This window comes from Prinia subflava, chromosome 4 (assembly GCF_021018805.1).
Source record: "Prinia subflava isolate CZ2003 ecotype Zambia chromosome 4, Cam_Psub_1.2, whole genome shotgun sequence".
Taxonomy (NCBI): Eukaryota; Metazoa; Chordata; class Aves; order Passeriformes; family Cisticolidae; genus Prinia; species Prinia subflava.
Window position 1 is genome coordinate 26,754,199 of NC_086250.1, and position 26,720 is coordinate 26,780,918.

The 26,720-nt window shown below is 37.0% G+C and overlaps 1 protein-coding gene across 1 annotated transcript in view; it reads left to right on the forward strand.

The window, feature by feature from the left end:
* BLTP3B (bridge-like lipid transfer protein family member 3B) overlaps positions 1–23,655 on the forward strand; it is a 51,102-nt gene extending 27,447 nt beyond the window's left edge. Inside the window, exons 10-21 of the mRNA XM_063396240.1 lie at positions 409–591; positions 694–812; positions 6,379–6,520; positions 7,252–7,445; positions 9,332–10,824; positions 11,315–11,490; positions 12,785–12,921; positions 13,580–13,730; positions 17,344–17,600; positions 19,760–19,868; positions 20,762–20,931; positions 21,630–23,655. Coding sequence (XP_063252310.1) covers positions 409–591; positions 694–812; positions 6,379–6,520; positions 7,252–7,445; positions 9,332–10,824; positions 11,315–11,490; positions 12,785–12,921; positions 13,580–13,730; positions 17,344–17,600; positions 19,760–19,868; positions 20,762–20,931; positions 21,630–21,755 — 3,257 coding nt within the window. The 3' untranslated portion in view covers positions 21,756–23,655. The remainder of the gene's footprint in view (positions 1–408; positions 592–693; positions 813–6,378; positions 6,521–7,251; positions 7,446–9,331; positions 10,825–11,314; positions 11,491–12,784; positions 12,922–13,579; positions 13,731–17,343; positions 17,601–19,759; positions 19,869–20,761; positions 20,932–21,629) is intronic.
* Positions 23,656–26,720: the final 3,065 nt, after the last annotated feature.

Genomic DNA, 26,720 nt, shown 5'->3' on the forward strand with positions numbered 1-26,720 from the left:
CTGGCAGGAAAGATAAGCTTGGAAAAAGTGAGCATGAGAACATCATTCTGTTACTTGCTCTCACTTTTTTTTTTCAATTGAACATTTTTTTGCATGTTCTCACATATGACATTAATGTGTCATAAGATTTCTCTGAACTGAAAATACTCAACGATGTTTTGAGTGTTAGTGGTGTTACAAGGCAGCTGGTAATGCGATACTCTGAGTGATTTCGTGAAGTGCTGAGATTTGGTTTATGGAATATATAACTTCTGTTTTAATATCTGGTATGACTGCTGTTGTTCTCTAATTACAGCATGCAATGAGCTTATAGTTCAAAAAATACTTGTGAAATAGTGGAAACTTGTTATCCTGTTAAAAGCAAAATTTTAAATGGGCTAATATTTTCTCCATTTCTCTTATTTGCAGGAGACAGCTGTGATCACTGGATGTATTATAGTGATGCCACTAAAACCAGAAGTGGATGGGCCAAAGAATTATTAAATGAATTCAAAAGCAACGTTGAATTACTTAAGCAGGCTGTGAAGGATCAGGTCATAGATTCTCCTCCCAAATCACCACCTGCTGTATCTCCTCAGAACCTACAAACAGGTATTTTGTTTACATCATTAATTCTCTGCTTCCATGAAATACTAAAACTATGAAAAAAACGACTGTTCTTTTCAATGATTCCATCACTATTCTTTCTTACAGGCAAGGAACAGATGCTGAAAGGAACATCTAGGGCTTCCTCTGTATCTTCCCAACAACCAAAGGGCAAACTGATGTCTAGTCCTATTGTCGTTAGACTTGCAGACTTCAACATATATCAGGTACATTTCTGTAAGTTAGTAAAACTGGGGCTACTCCACCCTTGACTGTATGACTGTGGTTTTTAAGGGATAGTATGAAGCCCATTGAAATTAATGAGTCTTTCCATTCATTATTGGATTAGACCTTTATGGACCTGCTTCTGCTCTGTTAAAATTGTGATTCTATCACAGTTATGTGTTGGATATAAGTTCTATTGCTCTCTGAATTATGAATTTGGAATTAAAATTTAATCTTTTCATTGTACTAAGCTATGTGCCCAGTATTTTAATATGTGGGTTTGTATATCATGCTTTTCTTGTTGTTATATTTTTCAAAGTACATTAAAAACTGTTAAGAGGTTTTATTAAGTTTTTAAAATTTTTTTCCAGCCACTCTCTCTGCAGTGATATTTTGAGCAGATGCTTTTACATTTCCATTCCCCACCCCTTTGTTAGAATGAGTAGTTTAGTGGCTGGTTGTGGTCGGGATTGACTGTTTTGAGGCAAGTGAAATAGAGAAGGAATGTTTCTCCATTAGCAGAATGGTAGTGATATGGGAGGATCTACTCTGAATTCCAGGTCCTAACAGAAATGTTTAGTGTGTGTTCTTTATCACTGGGATTTCTTCTTGCTTTTTTTCCAATTTCCAACACTTTTCTACCATATCACTTCTGGTGTTGTGGGAAATTGCAGATTGCTGCTGGGAGCCTTCATCTGGATCTGAAGTGGTTTTATACTATTGTTTTGTACTGTTCATGTTTCCATTTGCCTTCTGCACTTGTCTCTTCCTCTGTACACAAATACATTTTTAGTTTTAAAATTGTCATTATTTCTATGCAATTTCCTAAAAGCTATTTTTCTCAATAGATCATTTTACTTGAATTTTTGTGTGTGTTAATGCAGATATGTTTGCCTCCTGAAAACAGCTACATAGAGTGAAGCAGGCTTATAAAGGTCATGTATTCATTATTTCCAGTGAAACTCATTCTAGTAGACATCATCATATATTCAATATTAATACATTGGGTAATTTCAAGCTGGCGGTTTGACCTACTAACTGTTGAATGGAAAAGCTTTGTTTTGGCAACATACTTTTTAAACCAGGACACAATCAATGAAATTTCAAGTCAAATATATATCAAATGTTGATTTCTTATTTCTTGCATAATTTTCATTCTAAGGAAACTGAAATGGAGATTACTGTTCCACAGTATCTTGATTCTCCTGTGAAGCAGACCTTCAGGCACATCCAAGCATACACAGCTCTGCTAGGTGCATGCTGAACACCTTGCTTCACAAGTAACTGCTTCACAGTTTGGGAGTTGACTTGTGTACTGGAATTTGTTCTTAAGACAACACAAGAGCTACCTAATGTGTATAATGAACTTATCTAGCTTATCTATCCCTTATCTAGATCAGACTGTATGGCAATACACTCCATCCAAGCAAAATGCTGTAGCTGGGAGCAGATAAAGATCGGGGACTAAAGAACGGGGTCTGACCCAATGTGGGTATATCACACGTTCTTTCCTTTATTCCTTGAGATGGCGGGTTAAATACAGACAGCATAGTTTACAAGAACAGGTGCATTCTGATAGGCAGTGAGAGTAAAGAAATATGCAAACAATCTAGAGTTAAGGCAGCTACGGAGTTTCAGTGTAATTACTCTATTCTGTGGATAGATATACCTTAACCCAGCTTCTACAGCACTCCAAGCTTATCTAGACCTACGTAGGTTAAACGTTTGAGGCCTAGCAGGCCCAGGTCTAAGGCCTGGTCTGAGGTCCAGTTTGGGATAGCTCTACCTTATAAGACATCCTGCTCCCGCTACAAATCCCCTCTTTTCTTTAGAGCTATCCAAACTGGGTCTGTGACACGGATGGCTACTTTTGCATATACTGTTACAAGCAAAGCACTACTTGAGTTACCCAGAAAAATCTTAAGATCTTAGCTACTAACAGCAAAAATATGAAAGCACATTATATTCAGTCCTTGCCCTTCATTCATACACAGATTCTGAATTTGAAGTCTTAAAATCATTTGCAGTCTCTTCTTCTTCACTGCCTGGTGATGTATCATGGCTGCAGACTTCTCTGTTGTTACTGGGTAGCCAGGGTTACTTCTGTCGACGCAGCTGCAATGATGCGTCTGTGTTGCTGTCTCGTTGTCTGGTTCAGCTTTGGCAGCTTTCGTTAGTATCTTATTGATTTCTACAGCTTGCAGAAAGAACATTAAAACAGCTCTGGTATGTGAGTTGGCATTCTTAACAGCAAGGGAGCAAATAGATACTTTTGCATACTAATGAAGGTGAAAAGTGATTATCAAATCATTTCTGCTGTCACCCCAGAGACTGCAAACTGCTGAAACGCTTTTCTTTAGTGAAAATCTTGATACCCTTTCCCAGGCAGGGATACCAAGTTTCACCTCAAACCTGATTCAGCTGTCATTCTAATTGGATCAAATTGTCAAGTTAAGATAACTTGCATATTATTTTTGGAGCAGAAACCTCTGGGCTTCGTTGACAAACAACATCCATCCAAGTTAAAATTAGAGTTTGGCCAGAACTCAAACCTTAAGTTGGAGTGATGTTCTTTAATATACCTTTTAAAGACAATCTCTAACAACAATAAACACAAAATGCCTAAAATACAACCAACTGTCATAATATCATTACATAAGAGAAGTACTAAAAATGACTGACCTGCACTTAACAATACAGCTACATTTTCTAACAGAAACATTTATAAAATACTTAAATGGCTAAAAAATATATAGAATCATTTAAAATGACAAATGCTTGTTGGAAAACCTTTTAAACAAGTGACAAAGCATAAAAACTTAACTGTAATATCAAATTACAAATGCTATCAATTTGCATGCATATATTTTCATACTATGAAATCAATATATCAGTACTTAACCTGTCAACAAATTATATTTTAAAACTCATACACTAGAACAATTCACAACAACTAACAATAAAATCAAGGATCTGACAGATTGTATCTTCTTAAATCTTATTTATCAATGTTCTACCATCATCATTTCAGTTAAAACTGTTTCCTTCCTTTCTCTCTCTCTTTTTTTTTTATATCTAAACTTTACAAATTAAACAACCATACTTTTTATAAATTATGAAACACTCTTTAAATCAACTAACTCTTAAATCCATCATAAGTAACTCTTAACAAACACTACAACTTGAATTAACCTTATAAAATCTATATGTAGTAAATCAATATAAATTCATTACTAATTAAACTTCTTAAAACTTAAATATAAACTTAAACTGAACTTAAACTTATCGGGGCCCAAATCTTAAAAATAAACTTTAAAATTATATGTTTAACAATAATTAACTCAAACTCAAATCACACAAAAATCAATTCTCAACACATTTAAACTTCCTATTTTATCTGCATTATGGTAGGATGTCCCTTTCTCACATTGCATTTCTCACATAATGATGGATTGCTTCACAACAGAGGAACAGATGACTATTTTTTCTTCTTCAGGTGTTTTCTTGCAATGTTCACTTATTGTATGTTTTCACTATCTCTGCCTAACAATCCTGGAAGCTCCTTGGGCATTGGCATGACATAGAGTCAAGTTATGATGCTTTGTTTGTCTTCAAAGACGATACTGACAGGTTCTGCACTCACTGAAGGGGGGTAAGGAGATCTCAAACACCAGTCCGTCGGCCAGTGCAGTTGATTTATAGTAGGATTGCTCACACCCGTGTCGAAAAGTAGTGATAGAGTGATAGATTTCGTTGATGCAGACGGCAGGAGTGCGGGAGCTTTCAATCGAGCTGGGTCCGGTTTCTCAGGGGCTGGCATGGGCACAGCCATCTTTGTTGTGATCACGTGTGATGACATCAGCTCCTTTTCCTGTGAGGAGGAATCTAACACCGCCCTGCTTCCAGCACTGCCCTGAGATCCGCCTCCTTGTGCATCACTTGCGCTCTCCCTGCTCTGCCTTCGGCCCCGCCTGCCTTCTTGTTTTTCACCATGTCCCCCGGGTCTGGTGGCCGAGCCACTTCCTGGTTGCCTTCATTATCCCCGAGAGCTACAGAGAGCATTTCCTGCGCTCTGCCCGCATGGGATAAACAAAGGGAAGCTGTGTTCTCACTCTCAGAATGCGCGGAATGCACGGAATGTAGACCAAAGAACCTCATTATTTTAGATAGCTTTTTCATCTCTTTTGGCTCGAAGAGGGACGTTTTTGAACCAGAAAGATGGGAGACGTCTTTTCTGTGGCTAAAATTGCAGCTTTGCATTTTGCAGCGAATATTTGCAAGGTATTTATTGCTTTTTTCCAAATTACACTTAACTCTGAACGATTCTTTGCTCTTTCTCCTTGTAAAACTACAACGTCCCATAACAATCTACCTTTCTCTTTCCACCCTGCTTCACTGAAAAGAAGCGATGGCTGATTTAGCCTTTGTTTTTTTTGAACCCATAGGGTTAACTGTCCCATATTAGTTCTTATCTTTTCGCCCCTCTGGGAGGCACCGATGGCTACACGCTGAAAAACAGCAGGGTAATCTCTTGCCATCGTTTCTTTTTAAAGTCTTTTTTGTCTCCTTCTGCGATCGCTGCTTACCTTCTTTCCGTCAGCAGTGGGGGACACCGCAGACCTTTCAAATGAAACCAGTCAGCAACCGCTCCCCAATCTGCCTTGCTAGTTCAGAACAGGAGTGTGCAAGCACACAATTCACTTTCCAAACACAAGGACTTCCTGCATCTAAGCAAAAACCACGCATTTAAGCGATAAAAAACCTCATTGAAGAGAAAAAAACCCAAAAACCTCATTGAAGAGAAAAAAACTGTCCCAGTTGAGGCACCATATGTAGCTGGGAGCAGATAAAGATCGGGGACTGAAGAACGGGGTCTGACCCAATGTGGGTATATCACACGTTCTTCGCTTTATTCCTTGAGATGGCGGGTCAAATACAGACAGCATAGTTTACAAGAACAGGTGCATTCTGATAGGCAGTGAGAGTAAAGAAATATGCAAACAATCTAGAGTTAAGGCAGCTACGGAGTTTCAGTGTAATTACTCTATTCTGTGGATAGATATACCTTAACCCAGCTTCTACAGCACTCCAAGCTTATCTAGACCTACGTAGGTTAAACGTTTGAGGCCTAGCAGGCCCAGGTCTAAGGCCTGGTCTGAGGTCCAGTTTGGGATAGCTCTACCTTATAAGACATCCTGCTCCTGCTACAAAATGCTTAAAAAGGAGCTGTAGTATTTGCAATAAAAAATCAGATCATTCTAGGCTTCTGTTGAACACCTTTGGAAGTGACCTGCTGCCTCTTGCCTCGTATGAAGGAAGGAGATTTGGTACCTTTAAAACAGTTTTCTTCTGAAACTGTTCTATGCGATTATTTCTGCTACAAGGCAGTTAAGTGTTTGCCACTGTTTGTCAGCACTTTGTCTTGTACTTTTGTCTTGTGTTGTTTGGGAGCCTATACCCAAGAACAGTGGAATGTTACCTTACTAGGGACAGTACCATGCAACTAAAAATGCTTAATCATTAATAAAAATGTAATGTGTTAGTGAAATAATCTTTTATCATTTGCAGGTTTCAACAGCAGACCAGTGTCGTTCTTCCCCTAAAGCTCTGATCTCTTGCAATAAAAAGTCACTTTATCTTCCACCAGAAATGCCAGCTATTCATATTGAATTCACTGAATATTACTACCCAGATGGAAAGGACTTTCCTAGTAAGACTTTTTTTTTTCCTGTACTGAAGCATAAATTTTGTGTGTTACTTTCACCTTTATGAAGCTTAAAGCTCAGAAATAGGTAATGGCTTTCTAAAATGGATAGAGCACAAGAGTCTTCCATTTCCACAGCGCTTGCTCCTGGCAAACTCTTATTAATACTGTTTTTTAAAAACATGTTTTTTTAGTCTGAAAACACTTGCAGCATTTTTACTGGCACATGAATTATTCATTTTCCAACATCCACATATTGTTTCTCCATTTCACTGTCTTGACTAGATAAAAGCTAATCAAACTATTGCAGTAATACCTAAAATGCAATGGAGAGCTGCTGGAGTTATTTGTAGGAATGTGTTCTGTGACTGGCCTTGTTTAATATACATAAATGTTAGTGGATTTTTTGGGGATGGAACTTGAGAACAGCAAATTTCTGTGGTCTTGCCCTTCCTTTGTAATGAGAATATTCTTCCCATTTCTTCAGACTTAATTCTATTCTTTGTTTTTTTACACTCAAAAATTCAGTTACTTGCTTGGACTGAGAGAAAGAAGCATCTCTTCATGTATCCCCTAACAAATAATTCTTCCTTGAGACTAAAGGACCAGGTTTCTGTTCTTTCTCACATGAAAAGTACTGGTGAAAATGTAAATTTGCAATCGTTTAAAAAACAAAGAAAACTCAACCCATGAACATTTTACTTATTCTCATGGTTTCGTTTTCTTTTCTCTTTTAGTTCCATGTCCAAATTTGTATGGCCAGCTGAATGCTTTACAGTTCACCCTGGATCAGAGAAGTATTCTTTGGCTAAACCAGTTTGTGCTGGATTTGAAACAGAGTCTCATTCAGTTCATGGCCATGTACAAGTTAAATGACAATTCAAAATCAGATGAACATGTTGATGTGAGAGTGGATGGACTAATGTTAAAGGTAAACTGTCATTGAGTAGGGGTTTTGTAATTCCTTGGAAGACTGTTTCTTCTGTTATTCTCTTACAAATACCTAAATGAATGACAAAACACTTCTCTAAAAAACTCTGCAGAATATGATTGTTTGAAGACAGACATCTTGTTTCCTGTATTCCTTCATCTGTGTCCTGGTATTTTGGTTTGGGTGGTAGGGTATTTTGGTTTTGTATTGAAGACCTGAATGGGAGTACTAACAAATTATTTTCCTGTGGAAGGTGAACTTGACATAGCAGAACTAAAAAGAAATTGAGCACTAAAGTAGAAATAACTAGTGAAAAATTAATGTTTGTACTCTATATTATTGCAAGGGCCCTCCCTTGTTTCTCTGGTTGTATTATATCGAAACTCTTTTGTCTTGTTGGTGAATGCCCTAGAGTAAAGTAAACGGTTCATCTGAAGGTTTATTTCCTTCTCCAAAACCCATTTTCACCAATTTGTTTCATGCTGGCTGTTGGTGTAGTTCAGGTATATGACTTCTCTGTATGCTTATTCCAGAGGAGTGGTGCTTGTTAATGCAGCTGAACATCAAATTTTTGCTTCCCTTGTCTTCTCCCTCTTTGTAAAAAATGATTATTGAGCAGATAAATTTCCCACCCATCCTCTGTTTGCACTGGGCATTTCATTGTATGGTTTCCAAGGTTCAGAGGTGAACAAAATTGAGTCTTTTCAGTGGTGCCCTCAGGAGGTTTCAAGAGTTCTAAAAGTCAGCATATGGAGAGATGGTTGTCTTTCTAAGCTCTTGCTATATTCTTAGTGGAACTTCACAAGGACTTGGTTTGTACTAAATAAAAATAGTTATGAAGAGCAAACAACTGGAAATGTGCAAATATAGATTGATCTGGTATTGAATTATTAAATGTGAATAGCCTACTGAACTATGAGAGGATAAAAGTATTCTTACATCCCTCAAACCTTAATTCATACTGGTTATGTCACCCCTGTAGTAACAGCATTATTTTTATTCTAGCAAATAATTGATATTTATATATCATTTAGTTGATTATTTTATTTGGTTAGTTTTTTGCTGAATCCTGGTATTTAAATGAAGGAGCTTCATTACCCCTATTTTTAACTGTCTTTAAGGATGATTTTTTTACTCCTACTTTCTAGATCTAGAATGGAGATATTGTGATAGAAGGCAGTGTCACTAATATTAGCAAAACTAGAGTGGCCAAGGTTCATGTTAACAATTTAAGATTCAGGATTTGGCATAAAATATGTTTACTTTAAAATGTGCACTAAAAATATGCAAGTTAAATACAGCATGCAAACTATATTGTTATTTTCCTGATAAAACAAGCATATTATGATTATCAGATAATCAAAAATACCTGATCTATATTCTGCAATGTTAAGAATATTAGCTGCATTAGCACATCTGTTTGCTTGTATCTTAACATAGAAATAAAATACTGTAGTACTAGGTATGATGAAAACCCTATCTGACATGCCAGATTGAACTCGAAACTATAATTCTCTGTTTTTCAAAGCTGTAAATTTTGGAAACACTCTAAGAAATGTTCTACCAAACTGCTTGAGTTGAAGAAATGAGCCACTTCAGCCTAATACAGCTGAACTGAATTTAAGACCTTCAGATAAGAAAAGCCTGAGACCCTTACGTTTTTGTACAAATATTGATGCCACAGCATCCATCCTAAAAATGAGAGGGAACATAAATCATAGTCTGTGAGCCCGACTTATCCCTATTGTGTCACTGTACTTGATTTCTCATAAAACTATAATTATATTCCTTTGTATCAGCTGTCATGGCTATTATTTTGTTTCTTTAATTATATACCTTCTTAATCTACATATTTTTAACTAGAAAAAATGTATTTCTTCTTGCAGATCATTATCCCATTTGAAAACAAACCTGAAATTCATAAAGATCAACCTCGTGCACTTTCAATTCAAAGTTCAGAGATGATTGCTACAAATACCAGATGCTCACCAAACTGCAGACACTCTGATCTAGAAGCTTTGTTCCAGAACTTCAAGGACTCCGAATTTTTCAGTAGAACTTTCACCAATTTTCCTAAGTCCCCTAAAAATTTTAATCTTTTACATCCAATCTTCCAGAGACACGCTCATGAACAAGATACCAAAATGCACGATGTTTATAAAGGTTATATCATCCCAGAACTGAATAAATATGCATTAAAAACATCTGCAGCAACTGATGTTTGGGCCATGCATTTTTCCCAGTTTTGGATAGATTACGAAGGAACGAAAAGTGGGAAAGGCCGACCAATAAGCTTTGTGGACTCTTTCCCACTTTCACTTTGGATTTGCCAGCCAGTAAGATTTGCAAAGTCACAAAAAGAGCTGCTATCCCATAATCAGACAGGCTTGAACATTCCAAAAAGTGAATCTAGTGATCTCTCTAATAGATTGCAACGTAAGAAACTTCTAAAGGAGTACTACAGCACTGAGACCGAGCCCTCAACCAATGGCATTCAATTGTCTGAGACTTCCGGAGTGCTTTCTGAAAGCTCTTCCTCTGATGCAGATGTACATGTTCTTGTCCATGTTCAAAAACATGTAAGAGTGCAGATCAATCACTACCAGTATCTTTTTTTGCTGTTTCTCCATGAATCTCTTGTATTGCTCCTGGAAAACTTAAGGAATGACGTAGAGGCAGTGACAGGAAAACCTGCAAAGCAAACAGATGTCTGCATTGGGCTCCTACTGAAAAGTGCAGAAGTAGCCTTATTGCTCCATCCAGTGACTCAGGATAACCCTTGTAAATCTCCTGTTGAGGAGGAAGAAAGTCCCATGGCATCAGAACTCTCTCCTGTGGGAAATAGGGAAACTCTTACTTCAGAGAGTAAATTAGTTGGTAGTAAGATAGTGGAAGCTGGTATTACTAATTTTAGTTTTGTAAATGACTGCAAGCCTCTGAGTGCTGAAGTTAATAAAGGAATTTTAATAGATCCTCTTTTGTTTAAGTCAGACAGTAATACAGATTTTCAGAAAGCATTGTCATTTTCCGATGATGCATCAGATAAAGGTTTGGGAGATACAAGTGAAGGAGGAAGCAGTGGACTTTTTAGTAGAAGTGATTCAGAAGAGGTCTGTGGACCTCTAAGTGAGAAAAGTAGTTTGAATCCTAGGGATTCAGTATCCATTCTAAATAAGAGAGAAGATTCTACTGAATTTTTCATTGATAAAGAGGATGACAGAAACATATTCTCAAATAAGTTAAATGAACAGGAAGGCACAACTGAAGGCTGTCCTAACCAAGTTGCTGACATGGAAACAGAAACTGCCTTAGAATCTGAAGAGCTTGAAATCAACAAAGTGACTTCACTTAAAATGTTTGCATCCCAATCTTCTTCAAGGTATAGAAGATTTAATACTAAATCAGTTTTCCTACTCTTTGAAAATATTTAGCAATCTTTTTAAATGCTAAAATATTTAGCAGTCAGGAAGGAAACATCTTAGGAGTTAGACTTGATGATCCTTCCAACTCGGGCTGTTGTGTGATTCTGTCTTCCAGTAGATGAAAATTTTTAAAGCATGTAAGAAGTTATGCAGTATCTAGCATTCAGTGAAAGTTAAAATGAAGTATTAGTTAATTGATTTAGACTACTTACTTTTAGTTTAAATGTTAGGAAATACGTATTGAGAGAAGTATTGACACCAATACCTAGATGAATGTATATTGTTTCTACATTTACCTCTTTTTCTTATCAAAGGATTATTGAACAATCAGATTTTTTCTTTTATATCTTGCCTGGTTTAGAGTATTTAGAGTATTTTTTAAAGTAACTTCTATGTATTTCCTTTAATTTTAAATAATAATGTCCTCATATCTTTATATTTTAAAAGTGCTAAGCCTAAGGAACGCTGCTCATCGAACCTCCCTGCATTCTCTGTTTCTTACAAAAATATGAAAAGAAGTCCTTCACAAGTCTCTCTGGATACCATCTCTATTGATAGTATGATGCTAGAGGATCATTTGATAGAGAGTGATGGAAGTGATAGTCAAAGCTTTCTGGAGAAAGGTAACTAAGTTTAACAAAATATTTTTAAGCAATACATGAAGTGTTGTTTGTTATTAAGATCGTGCTCAAAAGGATCCTAGTCCAGCAAATCCTGGATACTTGAGAAGACTATTTCTGTTACCAGTAATACCAAATATTACCAGTAATACCAAATGTATTCACCCTATATCATTTCAGGGGAAAGCAATAACGTGCGCTACTTAAGCAACACTATTTAATTTTAACACTGCTTAATTTTCCTCTCTTAAGGAAAATAAGAGCATTGAAGTGCTGTGTTGCAAATCTGAATTAAGCAGAATTTGTTCCTTGCTGTGCTTAAAAGCAATTGCTTTGGCTGCACGTACTTAGAGGTTGTAGCCTGAATCAGTGACACACTTGAAGTGGTAAAGAAGCTTTCATTTTAGAAGTGTATGAAAAAGAAACGAGTTTTCACTAATGCTCATTGTGCTAATTACCAGGCAGATAGGTTTGGTAGTCTCCTTGCAGCTCATCCCTTAAGGAGTGGTTCCCAGCTGTCGACTGTCTTAATGCCAGTATTTGTCCAATTTTTGCACATCTGTGCATATACTGATGAAATAATTTTCTCATGTCAGGAAATAGAGTAAGAAGACCTTACTGCTTCCTCTTTTCTGATAATCCTAATTTGTATAAAGACTATTTTTTTCGGTAGGATTTCTCTTCAGTCTAGAGCAACAATGAGAAGACTACTTCACTTGCAAGCCTGTTATATATTTGAATTGTAGGAGTATTCCTTCATGTGCTTGTGTATGCCATAAAATATATCTTCCATTTTGAATAACCTTTATATGTCTTTTTAGCATGTGTAAACAGTATTTACCTGCAGGTTAACTATCTATGCTTTCCAGTTGTCAAGGAAACACTATCGTGATTGCTCTAATGAAAACATATGTAGCTTAGTTCTCTAAACATACAAGCATCTGCTCTAAATGCACTATGCAGTATTTTAGATACACAACTTGGAATTTTTTTTTCTGGGTAGATCACATTTATATTATTTTATTTGGAAGACTAAAAAATACCTTCACAGTTTTTTTTTAACAATGCGTATAGTGTGCTGTTTTGGTTTTGTTACTGTCTCCTGCTTTACTTTTGATTAGCATCTAGAACTTTGAACCCTCTGCAAGAGGAATGGATTTGGCAGTTCAATCATAAATATTTCTTTAATAAGCCACTCAACTCATGTTAAAAAATGACACTGACTTTATTGTTAATGTAGGAGTGATTCAGGTTATGCTGTGCTAACTTTGCATTTTTCCTGATGTATATATGGAAGGTATTACAGCCACAAACTATCAAAGCCCATCGGAAAATGTCCACGAGGGAGGCACAGTGATTGAAAATTGCGATGGCTCATCTCCAGATGCCATGAGTGCTGCTTCAGAAAATGCCCATGAGAGTAGTGAAGAAATGGTAATATTATTGTATTCCATTAAAATACATGATTCTGTAAATTAAACCTTAAAACACAACTAAAATGGCTCCTTTTAGAGGTGATTTTTGAAGTCATAGAAAAATGAACCTAAAATAGTAGTAATGATGATAGACACACATCTTCTGTCACCAAAGCTGACTTAAAACTGGCTTCTACTTCTTTTTAAAAAATACTTCAACCCAGTAAATAGAGAAAAAGGGCTGACTGCTATGCAGATAGCCAAAGTTTAGTAGCCTATTCTATCTTTTTAACATGGTCTGATTCAGCACTGCAAGTGCAGTTATAGGCAATGTCTGATACCTGATATTTCAGGTATCACATAGGTCATGTGCTTCTCTCTCAGAGTAAGGAAACTCTGTCTCACTTCCATGGCTTTTCTAGACAGTTCTGAATTGGTGTTAGTGAGGTGTAAGTGTCTTTGGACAGGCTGTTGAGCAATCCATTATAAAGCCAATGCGTACAAAAAGAAAAGAAGGGGAAAATGAGAGAACTTCGTGCTTCTCTGTGAGCAAGCATTTTGGATACAAAGGGGTTTTTCCTTTTGTGATGGAAAAGGTTGAGACATACCTTATAAACAATAATCACTGTAAATTAATTTTAAAATCTTACATTGTTTTATCTGGGTTTTGTTGACAGATGTCTGTTGTGGTTTTTCAAGTATTTGGTGTTAATGGTGAAATTGACATCAGAGGAGAAGACACAGAAATATGCTTACAGGTCAACCAAGTGATACCAAACCAACTAGGAAATATTGGTGTTCGACACTATCTGTGCAACAGAACTGTTGGTAAGAACTAGCAATTCAGTGTGGTGAAATTGGAGCTAGACATATTTGTTCTAAGTAAATAAAAATGCAAACACAGTTTTATGTTAGACAAGCACCCCTCTATGCTGGTTTAGAACTCTGATTTCTTTCTTCATTGCCATACATTAAAAAGGAAGAATTAAAAATGGAACTGGGTATGATCATGTGGGTAAAAAGGTGCATTGCATTGAATTCTGGTCATTAGTTGCTTTTTGAAAATGAAATAAGCTGCATTATGTACTGTTTTTTTTTCTGGGGTAGAATTTATTATCTTCATAGTGACAGTACGGGGCTATGTTTTTGGATTTTGTTTTTCTTGTCAAACTGTCTTTATCTTAAGCCGTGAGTTTTCTGGCTTTTACCCTTTCAGTTCTCTCCCCTATCCCGCTGGTGGGGGAGTGAGCAAGAGAGACTGCGTGGGGTCTGGCTGCTGGTGGGGTGGATGACTCTAATAGTACTTTGCTTTAATGTACCTTCTTTTGAGGAAATATTTCTTTTTTTCAAGATCAGTTTCTCTAGATTAAATGACACATACAGTTTAAACAGGCTTATAATAGGTGGTTTAAGAAAACTATATAAATTTCCTCTGTCAGTAAATACGAGCTTTAAAGACAGACAACTGGTTTTGGGTTGGGTTTTTTGTTTTGTTTTTTTGGGGGGGTTTGTTGGTTGGTGGATTTTTGGTTTTTGTAAGCTTAATACAAAGAGTATCATTTCATGCCAGATATTTGCACAGCTAGATCAACCAGTATCTTGTCAGAGCTGTTCTTAGGCATGAATACAATGTATACATTCTTTGCCAGAAAACCGAATTCTTATGGATGAGGTGTTTTCCTTGGCATGATGTATTGGCGTGGCAGCTCATGTCACAGTCTGCTTTGCTCCCCTCTGTCTTCTACATGGATTGCTGGCTGTAAGCTCTGTTGCACTGTAGGATTTTTGGGGCAGATACCTAATGCACCTGCTTCTGGTTCATCTCCTTTCCCAGGAAATAGTTATAGTAGTTGTTGATTGCCGTTTTTGTATTCCAGCCATCTATCAGCATGGCTTTTGTTCAGGAGGTGCTTCAGCTTCAGAGGTGGTACAGCCTCTGATGCCCTGGCCAAAGAACCCATGTACTGGTAAGCTGAGCCGTTGCCAGCAGCTGCTGCCTGAGCAGCTGTTGCATGATGTTGTATTCAAGCATCTGAAGGCTAGGAGAAGGTCCAGCAGGGAGGACTCATGGCTGACCTTTAGTTCCTACAGCAGGCAGATTGATTTCTGGTTATCTGCCATATCCTATGTAAAAGCTGGAGGGAGTAAATAATATGAACATGCCACCTTCCTGCTCTTGTGTGTATCTACAAAAAACTTTCTCAAGTGCTACATTAACAGTTGAAACCAGTAACCTGAGGAACCATGCAACACAGTGAATACTCAAGTTGTAATTACAGTCTACAAGATGTTCTGGATGAAAATAACCATTTAAAATCTACTCTAGTGTTAATGCAGTAGATGTAAAAAGGGAAGAATGTGGCTAAAAGCTGGACTAACTTGAAGGCTACATGATAGCTGTGCAATTCCCTGCAGGGCTGGATGCAGGACTGCAACTTTATCCAATCTTGCCTGTCAGCAAAACCAAAAGAAGGCGGCGTGAATTTATGGCAGAGGTTTTGTGGGAAGGCTGTGCTTTTACTGAGATCTTACCAAGCTGAACGTGCTTGAGAGACAGCAACAGCAGCTCACAGCAGGTTCCAAATTTTTTAATGCATTTTTACTCCATCTTCCCTTGACACTGCACCTTCCAGGTATCTGGAAGATAACTAAAATTAACTCAAGGCTGAGACTAAATGTGTGGTCTTTCCCTCTGCTCTTTTTCTGTACTTTGGATTCTTCCAGCAATGATGAAGACACTCTTTCCAGGTGCAAAAATACTTAGGGCACCTACTGCTTATTTCTTTATCTGTATGTGTGGGAAGTATATGGATCCTTGAGGGAAGAAAAGTTTCCTGAACCAGTTGCAGAGATTAATTGAACAGAGTGGTCATTGTTTTTCCAACTGGAGTGTCTCTTCTCTCCTGGGCTGCTGGTAGTTTATTCACTTCTGTCTGGATTGAGCCTAAAAAGATAGTTGATACTTGCAGTATGGTTTTGGTTGGTTGCTTGGTTTTTGGGGTAGGTTTTTGTGGGGAAAGGGAACGTGAGATGTAGCACTTCTTAAACATGGGAAAGATTTGAGTCATGGCTGTTGTTGTTGTGGAAACCTCTATTCACAAAGGTAAAAAAGGAAGAGATTCTGGTACTTCAGCAGAGGCTGAAGATTCTCATGTTCATCTTGCCATTGGTCTTTGTCGGCCCAGATCGACAGTGCGTCCATTTACCCTGACTCTAGCGCCAGCAGGTAACTGCGTAAGACCTGACTGCTCCTGAGCCAGCTCATCCATGAAGTGGCACACTATAGAGGAAGAGGAACCCAATTAATGTACAAATAGGAAAGCAAAGCAATTACATTGTCAGGCTGCTGTAGCTCTAGGCAGTGTCTGTTACATGATGAATTGACATAATTCGGTTGATTTTTCTTGAGTTTCTTTCTTGAGGTATCTTTCAAGCTTCAGTGCTTGTTTTTTCTGTAGTTACTTGTGATTGTGCTTCTTGTCATAGAGATAGTTTCTGTAGGTCAGTCATCATAGTGATGAGATGACTTGAGAATCCCATGGGGTAACTATTTTGTACAAGAAATAGATACTGGTCAACCCCCCATCCCCCAACTGGTTACCTTAAATTTTTATTTTAGTTTACTTTAGTTTAGTTTATTATGGTTTTTAGAACTTTTTAGGTTGAATGTTGCCATTGTCCTTTCTGATTAAAGATATTGAAATTAGCAACAAAGTGCCAGAATTTTTTTAATGTTCAAGTCTATTGGTACTCAAGTAATGCATATGTGGTCATACTCTTTATCTTACTGCATTGCTGTTCATGGTTCCTAAGTTGGGAACTTCAGCCTTTCCAAGAAAATACCTGCTCTCCTGAGAGAGTGAAGTGACTTAAATGTTTTTCTGAATTGAAATTCAAGGACTTAGAGGAAAAGTATGCAAAAGAATTGGTTTTCCATTGTCAAGGCACCAAGGAAACACGGGGTTTTTTGGTTGTGTTTTGTTTGTTTTGGTTTTTTTTTGGTGGTTGTTTTTTTTGTTTGGTTTTGTTTGGTTTGTTTGGTTTTTGTGGGTTTTTTTGGTGTTTGTTGGGGTTTTTTTGGTTTTTTTGTTGTTTTGGGGGTTTTTTGTTGTTTTGGTGGGGGTTTTTTGTTTTGTTTGTTGGTTTTTTGGTGGGGGTTTTTTTGTTTGTTTTTTTGTGGATGATACTTCTGCGTTGTCCTTTCTCTTGTCACAGTGAGGTACTAGTCGTTATATGTACTCTTTAATTTTGTACTTTGAAGTGATACTTAGAAATTTACTCTGAAGTTCTGTATTTGCAACACTACCTTTTATCAATAATAACTCTATGGTACTTTTTGGAAAATCAGTTGGACAATAGAGGTGGAAATAATTACATCATGATTGATTTTTTTTGTACACTGCAAAACTTTAAAGCAAATTTGTTTTCTTTTTTGCAACAGGTTCTGACTGTAAATCTGTGGCTGGACCTGTTAATTCATCACCTGAGATCAGTCTGAGATGGGAAAGCGGGCCTAGTGCTGTTGTACATTCCCTGCTAGCTGTAAAAAATGGGTTTCTTCAGTGTCATGTGGAGAACTTCAGTGCTGAATTTCTAACATCTTCTCTCACAAACATTCAGCATTTTCTAGAAGATGAAACTGTTGCAGAAGTGATGCCTATGAAGATAAAAGTTTCTAATGCAAGGATTAATTTAAAAGTATGTTAACAATGAGATACTTGGCTGCTCTAAAAAAAGACTGTGTTCTTGTTTCTTTGATGATAAACTACTAATATGGATACAGTTAAGTTCAAAGAAACTTCTATCATACTCTGAAAGGTCTTTAGATAACACTAAAATAGTTTTAAAATCCATAGATTTGGTTAGCTCTGTGGTATGCCTAGAGGGAAATTATCTGTATGACCAAGCTATTTGTATGAATTAATGTTTTATGCTTTTTCCTTCTTTCCCAAATCTTGTAGAGTGACAGTGTCTGGGAGTTTTATATGTAAGGCAGATCAAGCTTCTAGAGGCACAATACAGGTTTTTCTGGTTGGGCATTTTTGCTTAGCAAAAGATATGGGTTTTTTTAATTACAAACCACGAATTTTAAAGGTTATTTATCTCTCCTAGTTGGAGGATAGTTCTTGTAATGAAAGTTCTGTACAAAATAAGGAAAAGGTTACTGAATTCCAGTACAAACCACTTGAACACTGTTTCTTACAACCCAAATTTCATTTTCTGCTCTACTACTAGAACCAGATACTAAACAATGCAAGCATTTTTCACCACCATATCTTAAAATATTAATAATAAAACATTAAGAGGACACTTCTTCTCAAGTCTCCTCGGGGACTTTCTTTCAGACATTTAAAGAAGATGGTGAGTTCTGTGCTGCACAACCACTGAATATAAAGATAAGGACACTTTTGAGGGGTGTAGAACAACAGAAAAACAAAGAAAGATAATTATTACATTGCTTTGGTTAGTAATATCCACCCATACAAACTTTGAACAATGTGAGGATTGAAAGTGCAGCTCCAGTTCTACATCTGGGGCTAAGGTCTTAATTCTGCCAAGATCATTATTGATTGGAAAGGCAATTGTCTTGTGTCCTACTCAAAATGCATCAGTATTTTTCCCTCAGTGATACAGCCCTTATATATCCCCTGAGCATCTTTGGGCACTTTTTCAAGTGCCTTCTCTACAGGGTTAGCACAAGCATTTTCTGTAAGAGCTGTGGATCTGTTCCTCAGATTTCAGTGGATCAGAAACATGGACGCCCAAATGCAAATAGCAAAGTCTTTACGTACAGTCATTTGCATTTAAAACCAGGATTGTGCTGGTTTATTGGCAAGAAGGCAGACTTAAGCAAAATGTTCTTGAGAAAGCAGCTGCTTGAGATGGGGAATGTACAATAATAAACTGGCAGCAAGATTCTACTTGGCAGCAAAAGCACCAAAGTGCTCGCTCAGCAGTGCACACAAGTCATGGTGAAGTTACTCATGATGGTTGACAAACTGCAAATTTCACATAGAGACGGTTCATTTCTATAGAGCTGTTGGGTATTATAGAGTGAGAAGATGTGGTTCAAATGTGTGCTGCATTGCCTATTCAATGCAGTATGTTCTTTTATTTCTTCTGCATGAGATTTGGTGCAGTGTGTATCATGGCAAGGGAGGAATTGAAGAAAGATTATTTTATTGTTTGCATTTTCTGCTGCAATCTCAATGCTGTTTCAAGAAACTTTGGAAGCTATATCTCAACAGTTTTCTTGGTACAAGTTTAATGCTGATATGTATAGTTCCTGATTATACTGGCTGTGTTATGCTGTTTGACAGGAATAATGAACTATAAAGACTTCCTGGAGAGACCCCAAAGAAATAATTTGTGAAGTTTCTCTTCTGTTTAATACAGTAGTATAACTAAACTGCAGCTGATGTCATCCCAAACTAAATTCTGAAAAGACAAAATCTGCTCAAGAATGATAGCTCTACCCATTCAATCTTTAAATAGTTCAAGAGAAAATCAGATACTATATAGCACAGGCTTCTTATCTGTGACTCAGAAAGCTCCTGAGCTAGCAAATGTCTTGAGTTGGGGTATAATCTTATTGAGATGTCTGTAAAAACACTTTGAAGTATTTTAGTTGGACTATATATCGAGTTCAGCAGACTTACTTCAGAGATAATTTTGAGCCTTTAATACGATCCCTGGGGGTAAAAAAATGGAGCCAAAGTTTAGTGGAGATCCTGTTAGGAAATTCTGCTCTGAAGCATTCCCTTTCAAGTTTCATTAAATCCACTTATGTTTAACATAACATCCTAATTATCTATTTTGATTTCCTTGTAAACTAATTTTTTATTATGTGTTATTAGGATGACAGTCCACGTGAAAATGTTAAGGTGTCTGAACTGGTACCCATAAAACTGCATATTGACATACTCTGGATAGAAAGAAATGATGATGGCACTTTTCTCATTAGAGGTTTGTATGTTCCTGCACCTTGGTATCTCAGTTCTATAATCCTGTTGTTTTTTCCTTTGTGTGTACATGTGACTAATCATGAAAAGATAACTGATGGCAATTTGTGTAAGCTGTGTTGCCATATGCCATAATTCTAAGTGCAGTTACAAAATGGAAGATTACATTTTTGAATAATGTATTGGCTGTGACAACCCACAGTTGAATCAACCTGGAGAAGTAAAAATAGGCTTATAATGTCATCAGGATATGCTTCATCAGTGCATATCACTTCATCATGATAAGTTTAGAGTTCCTTTGTTGCTACAAAGCAAACAAAAAAATTGTCTTTCTTTACAGATTACCAAGGTGGTTACCATCTTTGTAGGTTTGTGTTGCAAGTAGTAGTAGAAATTACTGTAAAATCGTGACCCTGACTTCTTCCCTTGATGTACAACAGTATATTTTAGCAAATGCTATAGTGCACTTCAGTTACAAATGCTAGAAAGTTTCTTTAATGCCAAGTAATTAAAGTTATTTTCTAATTTAAATCTTGGTTCTGCAGGTTTATCTCACTATGTCTTTAAATGTAAATGCAGTCTTCAGAGAGACCTAGAGACAGTATGTTAATAGCAATATTAATAGTTCTCAATTTTCTGATTATTCAGAGTGTATATTCTGTGGTGATGATACAGGTCGGTATAAAAATGTGTTTATTTTCTTCAGGCTGGAAGTTACATTTTGTTTCTTTCTTCCTCTAAAAGGTTGAGTTTTAATTAATTTTTATTCTTAAATTTAATTTTGAGAGGCAAATATCAATGTACTTAATATTATATTTGTTTTTGGTGGGTTTAATTTTGTACTGATAAGAAAAAAGCTTTAAGAAATTTTGAAAAAACACTATTTCTGTAATGCAGACAATCAAAAAGTAAATGATGTGCCAAAGATGAAGAATTCAAGCGGTACATTGCAGCAAGCAGTGGGATCTGTTGACTGTAAAACACAGGACCAAGCCACTCAGACTACTTGGGAAACGCCCAGACCTTCTAAATCAAGCAGGGATTCATCTGACTTCCTTAAAAATGAGGTATTAAGAACTCATTTTGACTTCACCTTACCCCCTCAAAATTATGTTACAATAATTATTAAACATAATTGTCAGGCTCTGGGGGTGAGCCTGTGATACACTTCTGTTTAGCAATCTGTTTGAGATGGAAAATATGGATTGTGGATATTTTAGTGTGGTTCAGCAATTTAATACTGCTTTCTCAATAATGTAATAATACACTACATACTGATTCTTTTCCTTTATGTCAGAGGGAGTTTTATAAGGGAGTTTTCTTCTCCCCATCTCCCTCATTCCTGTACAACACAACTGCCAAAGACAAGGGACTTGACTGTTCGGTCAGACCCTTACTGATCTATCAGTCATATCCAGATTTTGAATGGGTGATGACAGAACCCAGTTTGGCTGTTTTTATCACTGGGTAAGCATCTGTGCCTAGAGCTCAGAATCCTGGTTCCTTTCCATTCCACTCCAGAATGGAAAGGGCATAGCTGAAACCCTGGCTATCCCACCTTCTGAGCTAATTGCATCATACTCTGTCTGTGTTCTACACTCACTGACTGAGAATCAGTTGCAATAGACTCAGCCTCAGCAAAAAAAATTCCTACTCTGCCCAGGAATGAATGGGAGCATTTGGTATTTTAAAAGTTACTGTAATGGAAAAAGTCATCAGTGTGGAGTTATACTAATAGCTTTCTTTTCTAATCCAATCATTTCAGCTTATTGAAGAAAATGAATGTCTCAAACAGGAACTAGCCAAAGCCAAAATGGCTCTTGCTGAGGTCCAAATGGAAAAAGATGCCCTGCTTCATCATATGAAGAAGATGAACATTGATCATCCGTAGGACAGTGCTGAGCATCATCATCATAGCTGCAGGTGGTGTGGCACCTAAAATACTGTCTGTAAATCACTTGAAAATGTGGTTATTTTCTTGCTTACAGACAAAGTTTTCTCATTACAAAAAAAAAAGTCTGTGAACCAAATTCTGAAATTATCATTAAACACTGTAACTTTTCTCAACCCATTTTAAACTGAAATGACTTTGGAAAAATCAGTTTATGCTGTACTTTATTAATTTATTGAGGAAAAAAATCATCTGCTTTTAATATTATCAAAGGAAATGTTATTTTTCAAATATTTTCTGAAAAGTGGATGGTTCAGCAATGAAAGAAGGTGCCTGGGTACATAACAGAGTCCATGTACCATGCCTCACTAACAAGGTGTACCTCTCTTTCTAAGGTTATGTTTGATTGTTGCCAGAACATATCTATACAAGAGGTTACATTTGCACTATGATGATACAGGCTAGATCCTCTAGAATAGTATAGCTACTGAAAATTAAAATACCAGCCCTAAACTGGCCCTAAATTCAGTGTAATTTTCCCTGAGAGGATTTTAAGTATAATCCTCTGGTGCTATAGAGTTCCATATATCCTTTCCATGTGCACTCCTAAAATAAAACAGTAAATGCTGGAGAATTTAAATAAGAGGGCATACTACTGGGCTTTCTTTCTGCGTGAAGGTCCACTGTATCTGTACAGCTGATGTAATTTAGACATTCTCACTTTATTTTTCCTTTCTCTGTAAAGAGGATATAGCCCTGATATAGGATCTGGCCCTTCGTGACAAGTGAGCCTTGAGTCATTTTGCATGCATGTCTGATTCCTGCACAACTCATCAGACATGCCCGAGGATTTGGTTCAGTGTGTTTAAATAAGTAACGTCAGTGCTTTTGAGGGGGGAAAAATCCTACTGGGATTCATTAGTTGTATATTGCTTTTTTTTTGATAAAAAAGCTGTAGAGAATCACTTAATTACCCAATGAAATTGTGAGATTACATGAAATGTAATTATACAGTTTAAATTATGGGTGATTTGTACAAATTGAACAATAATTTTCAGTTAAAAACCGGTACAGATGAAAAAGTAAAAAAGCACAACACTGTAAAATAGTGACTATAAGTGTGCTTCTAAACAACTTAGGAAACAACGTACAAAACCATACATGCCTGTAAGAGATTGTCGTTGCTGGAAGTAAAACTGACTGAATAATTTTACTAGTGACCTTGAATCTGACAAATGAAAGTCTTTAAATTGCTGCCACAATTGTTTCTGTTCCATGGTATGTTGGAGGGAAGTTCTGTTTGTAGATACACAAACAAATTTCAGAAAGTATTTAGTATCCTATAGTTTGACTTTGCATATTCAGGTTGTCAAAGCAGTTTTAATTAAAATGGTTTTCATTAAAACTTTTTGGAGGACACATAATTTCCACTGCTGGAAATAGTTATTGAAAATGTGTAGATTTTAATCAAGAACTCTGTGGAAGAACTGGTTCAGGCACTATTTTAAAGCCCGACATATGAAATTCTAGTTGAAACACTTCTTAATGCCTATGGAAATTTTTATTTTATTATTCTGAATTAGGTGAAAAAATATACACACAGTGTTTCTATTAGAGAAATGAAACATTTGTATTTGAATAGTTATAGAAGACAACACAGTATTAAATATGAGTGGTGCAATTTCAATAAATACAATGTCAGATTCAGGGGTGGAGTTCTCCTTTGGTTTAACTCTAGTTGGTACTATTAAAGTAATTCTTATTTGGTTTATCCTTGCGAAGATCTAGTTGGAAGTATTCTGAAGAAGGAATGTATAGAGTGCTTAGTAGCATGTTGCTAGAATATTACATTGAGAATTATCTAATTTTTAAAAAGAAATAAATAGCAATATCAAATGTCTGAGATTTTTTATTGCATAAACTAAAACTTCCTTTTTTTGAGAAAAACCAGTTGCAAACCAAATCCAAAATAACAATCCAAACCAGCTCTTCTCAGTACAGTTGTTGAAAATCAGGGTATCACTTCCTAGCACTTCATTATAACTGAAAGCATTTCTGCTTCATGGCTGTTGTACAGTAATGAACATCACCTGTGGACAGTTCAGAGGAGATAGATGTGCTTGGTTGTGAGCTTGACAATACTGAGAGTATTCTGAAATGTGTTTTGCTGTGGAAAAAGACTGCAGAGGGAGAGTTCACTTATTAATATTCGAAAGTACAAAGTTAAACTAAGCTCTAATAGGTTATACTAAACATAGTTAAGAAAAGCCTCAGAATTAAAAAAAAGGGCTTAATTTATCCTCAAGGCTCTGCTGGTGTCCATAACCTCCTAGACAGGAAGTTTGTACTATCAGTAGGGCTTCTTGTTTTTATTCTGCAAAGACCTATATGGAAGGTAATTTGGAGAACTTCACTGCATATAGAAAACTGACTCCAGAAGTCCGGTAGGAAAACTGTTACCATGTTTTATTCTACATTTTCTATGGAAATTTAAACTGATCTATGGTTTAGCTTAACACTCTTCATCTTGTTTAGAAATGCTGGTTTCATGTCTAATCAAGCTTTCACATCAGCTCACCTGAAAGAGGCTGTGCCCTTTCCCAGGCTTGGTCACTGAATCTTTTCTAGCGTGTGCTGTTCCAGTTCTTACTGCAACTCTAACTTTGTTGGTAAGCACCAGTTTTAAATCAAAGTTCTGTGGCCCTACAGTATTACTTATAAAAGGCCTGGTGAAGAGGGAGTTTTGTAGAGGTCACAGCTGCTTGAGCCCCTTCTGCCCAAGTCCTTTATTTCCAGTTCCATTAGCCATGTCTGTTGGTACACTGTCTCACTTAGGAAATTATTTGGGTGTCTTAATCTGGGATCACAAGTGATCTCTAAAGAGTAACTGCTAGCTGCAGAAAACTTCCAATGTCTGCCATGATAATGGATACCTTTATTCAAAATAATTTTATAATAAATGTAAGGATAATGTGATAATAAAGGTAAAAACTTGTATTAAGCATCTACAGTTCCAAGAGTACCAAATGTATGTAAGTATTGCAGAAGCAAACTCCCTACAGTGACCAGATTTCAGGTAAGTAAAGATGGACACAATAGTTTTTATATAAAATAATGGCCTCGTATTGGTCTAGTTCTTAAAGCATTCATCACAAAATGCTTCAAGTGGATTTTCAGCTCACTGTTGTCATCTGCACATTTTAGAGAGTACATCAAATTCCAGTTCAGCTGGAATAAATGAATGTCTTTTTCTCTGCTGTAGTAACAGAACATCACCTTGCTGATATGTTAAGTAGCAATGAAATTGTGGGCACTTGCTGTGAAATCCACTGATTCACCCCTCCCAGTAGGGAAATGAGTTTTTTGACAGAGCCGCAATACAACCTTATCTTTTTTTAATTCCAGCCCATGCTACTTCACTTCTGCTGACTGGCTTTTGAATAGCAGCCACATTTCCTGTGCCTCATTGTGAACCCAGTGGCAGGCTTTGTAGTGCTGAGGCACAGCTCTAGTGCTGAGGCTCATGAGTGGCTCCCAGTGGTGCAGCACTAAGCAGCATGCTCAGCTCAATACACTCAGTTCTCTGGCAGTGACCTCCTCATCTTAGTAACAACAGGAAACCTGAGAGCACAAGCAGCACAAAGATCATGCTAATCGCTAATTTGCATTAAGGGATGCAGAACTTGGATAGAATAGTGGTCTCTGCTGGAGGAGCAAAGCTTTGTTTCTCAATAAAATTAGGAAAAAGCATAAAGATTGCTGGTAAATAAAAGCTCTATAGTTACAGTTGTTTACAGTTTTAGGTATTTTTAGCATGCTTATATAAAAACTTAATTAAACTTGTTCTGATTTTAAAGTTTATGGAAGATATTTTTGAACACTTTATTATTTCAAGAACTTTTTTGCAACTCTCAGCTTCTCAAATACTGTAGAATGTCTTGCAAGTATGTGTCATGCCACTTGCTAGCTGAAACAAGTTGCAGGATTTAAATCTTCAAAAATCAACTAAACTCTTGATAGCCTTGTTCTTTCCCAAAATAAGGGGTAACTTCTGCATCCCAAAGAGATGAATCTTTGTATTGCCCCCTAATTAAATGGGTAGATAACTTTTTTAAAAGGTCATTTTTTGGCTTTGTCTGCCATTAGCCCACGCCCAAGTTATTCATAAGCAGTTACATTAAAGCATCCGTATTTTATTATTCCTTCACTATCTCCTGCCTTTCTTTTTGTTGCCATCCCTCATTTTAGTATGAGATGAACTGGAATATATCTATTTCCTAAAGCTTTCTGCCATGTAATCTCAGTATTAAATCTTAATGTTGTCTTAACAATCTCTGAGAGCATTGTTTTGCAAATAAATATAAGATGAACTTATGCTTTATCTTTTTTGTAAGACGGCAGTGTGTGGAGCATAATGCATGAACTGGTTAATGCAGTTTTCCTAGGACAGAGTCTGTTTGAAACCACCATGATTTAATTTGAGTTACATAATTAGTAAGTCTTTTAAACATTTGACAGAGGCATGGACAAATGAGCGCTTCGGAAGTGGTAGTCTGAGGCAGTAAGCTCTGAATAAAGAGGCAGCATCTACGCAACTTACCTGTGGGGCAAATCTGCAAACCTCGTTCCACGGGCGGTGCCGGAACTGCCGGAAACAACTTCTGTCAGTGTAATTCTGTTGTTGTAGTTCCGTGGGGTTTTTGAGCACTGGACAGTGCTTTTGCAGGGAGAGTGACGGTGTTGCTGCCCGTGAGAACAGCCGTGCTCAGCTGCGGGTGTTTCGGCGCAGGCCGGGGCGAGGCGGCGCCTCCCCGCGCTGAGCGGCGCTGCCGCCAGGGGGCGCGGCGGGACGGGCGCCACCGCACCGGGAAGGGCCACCGGACAGCCTGGATGGAGCTTCCGTCCGCTTCTGATGCTCCAGTTCCTAACATGACTGTAAATCAAGGCGTTGGGTTTTGGTCGGTT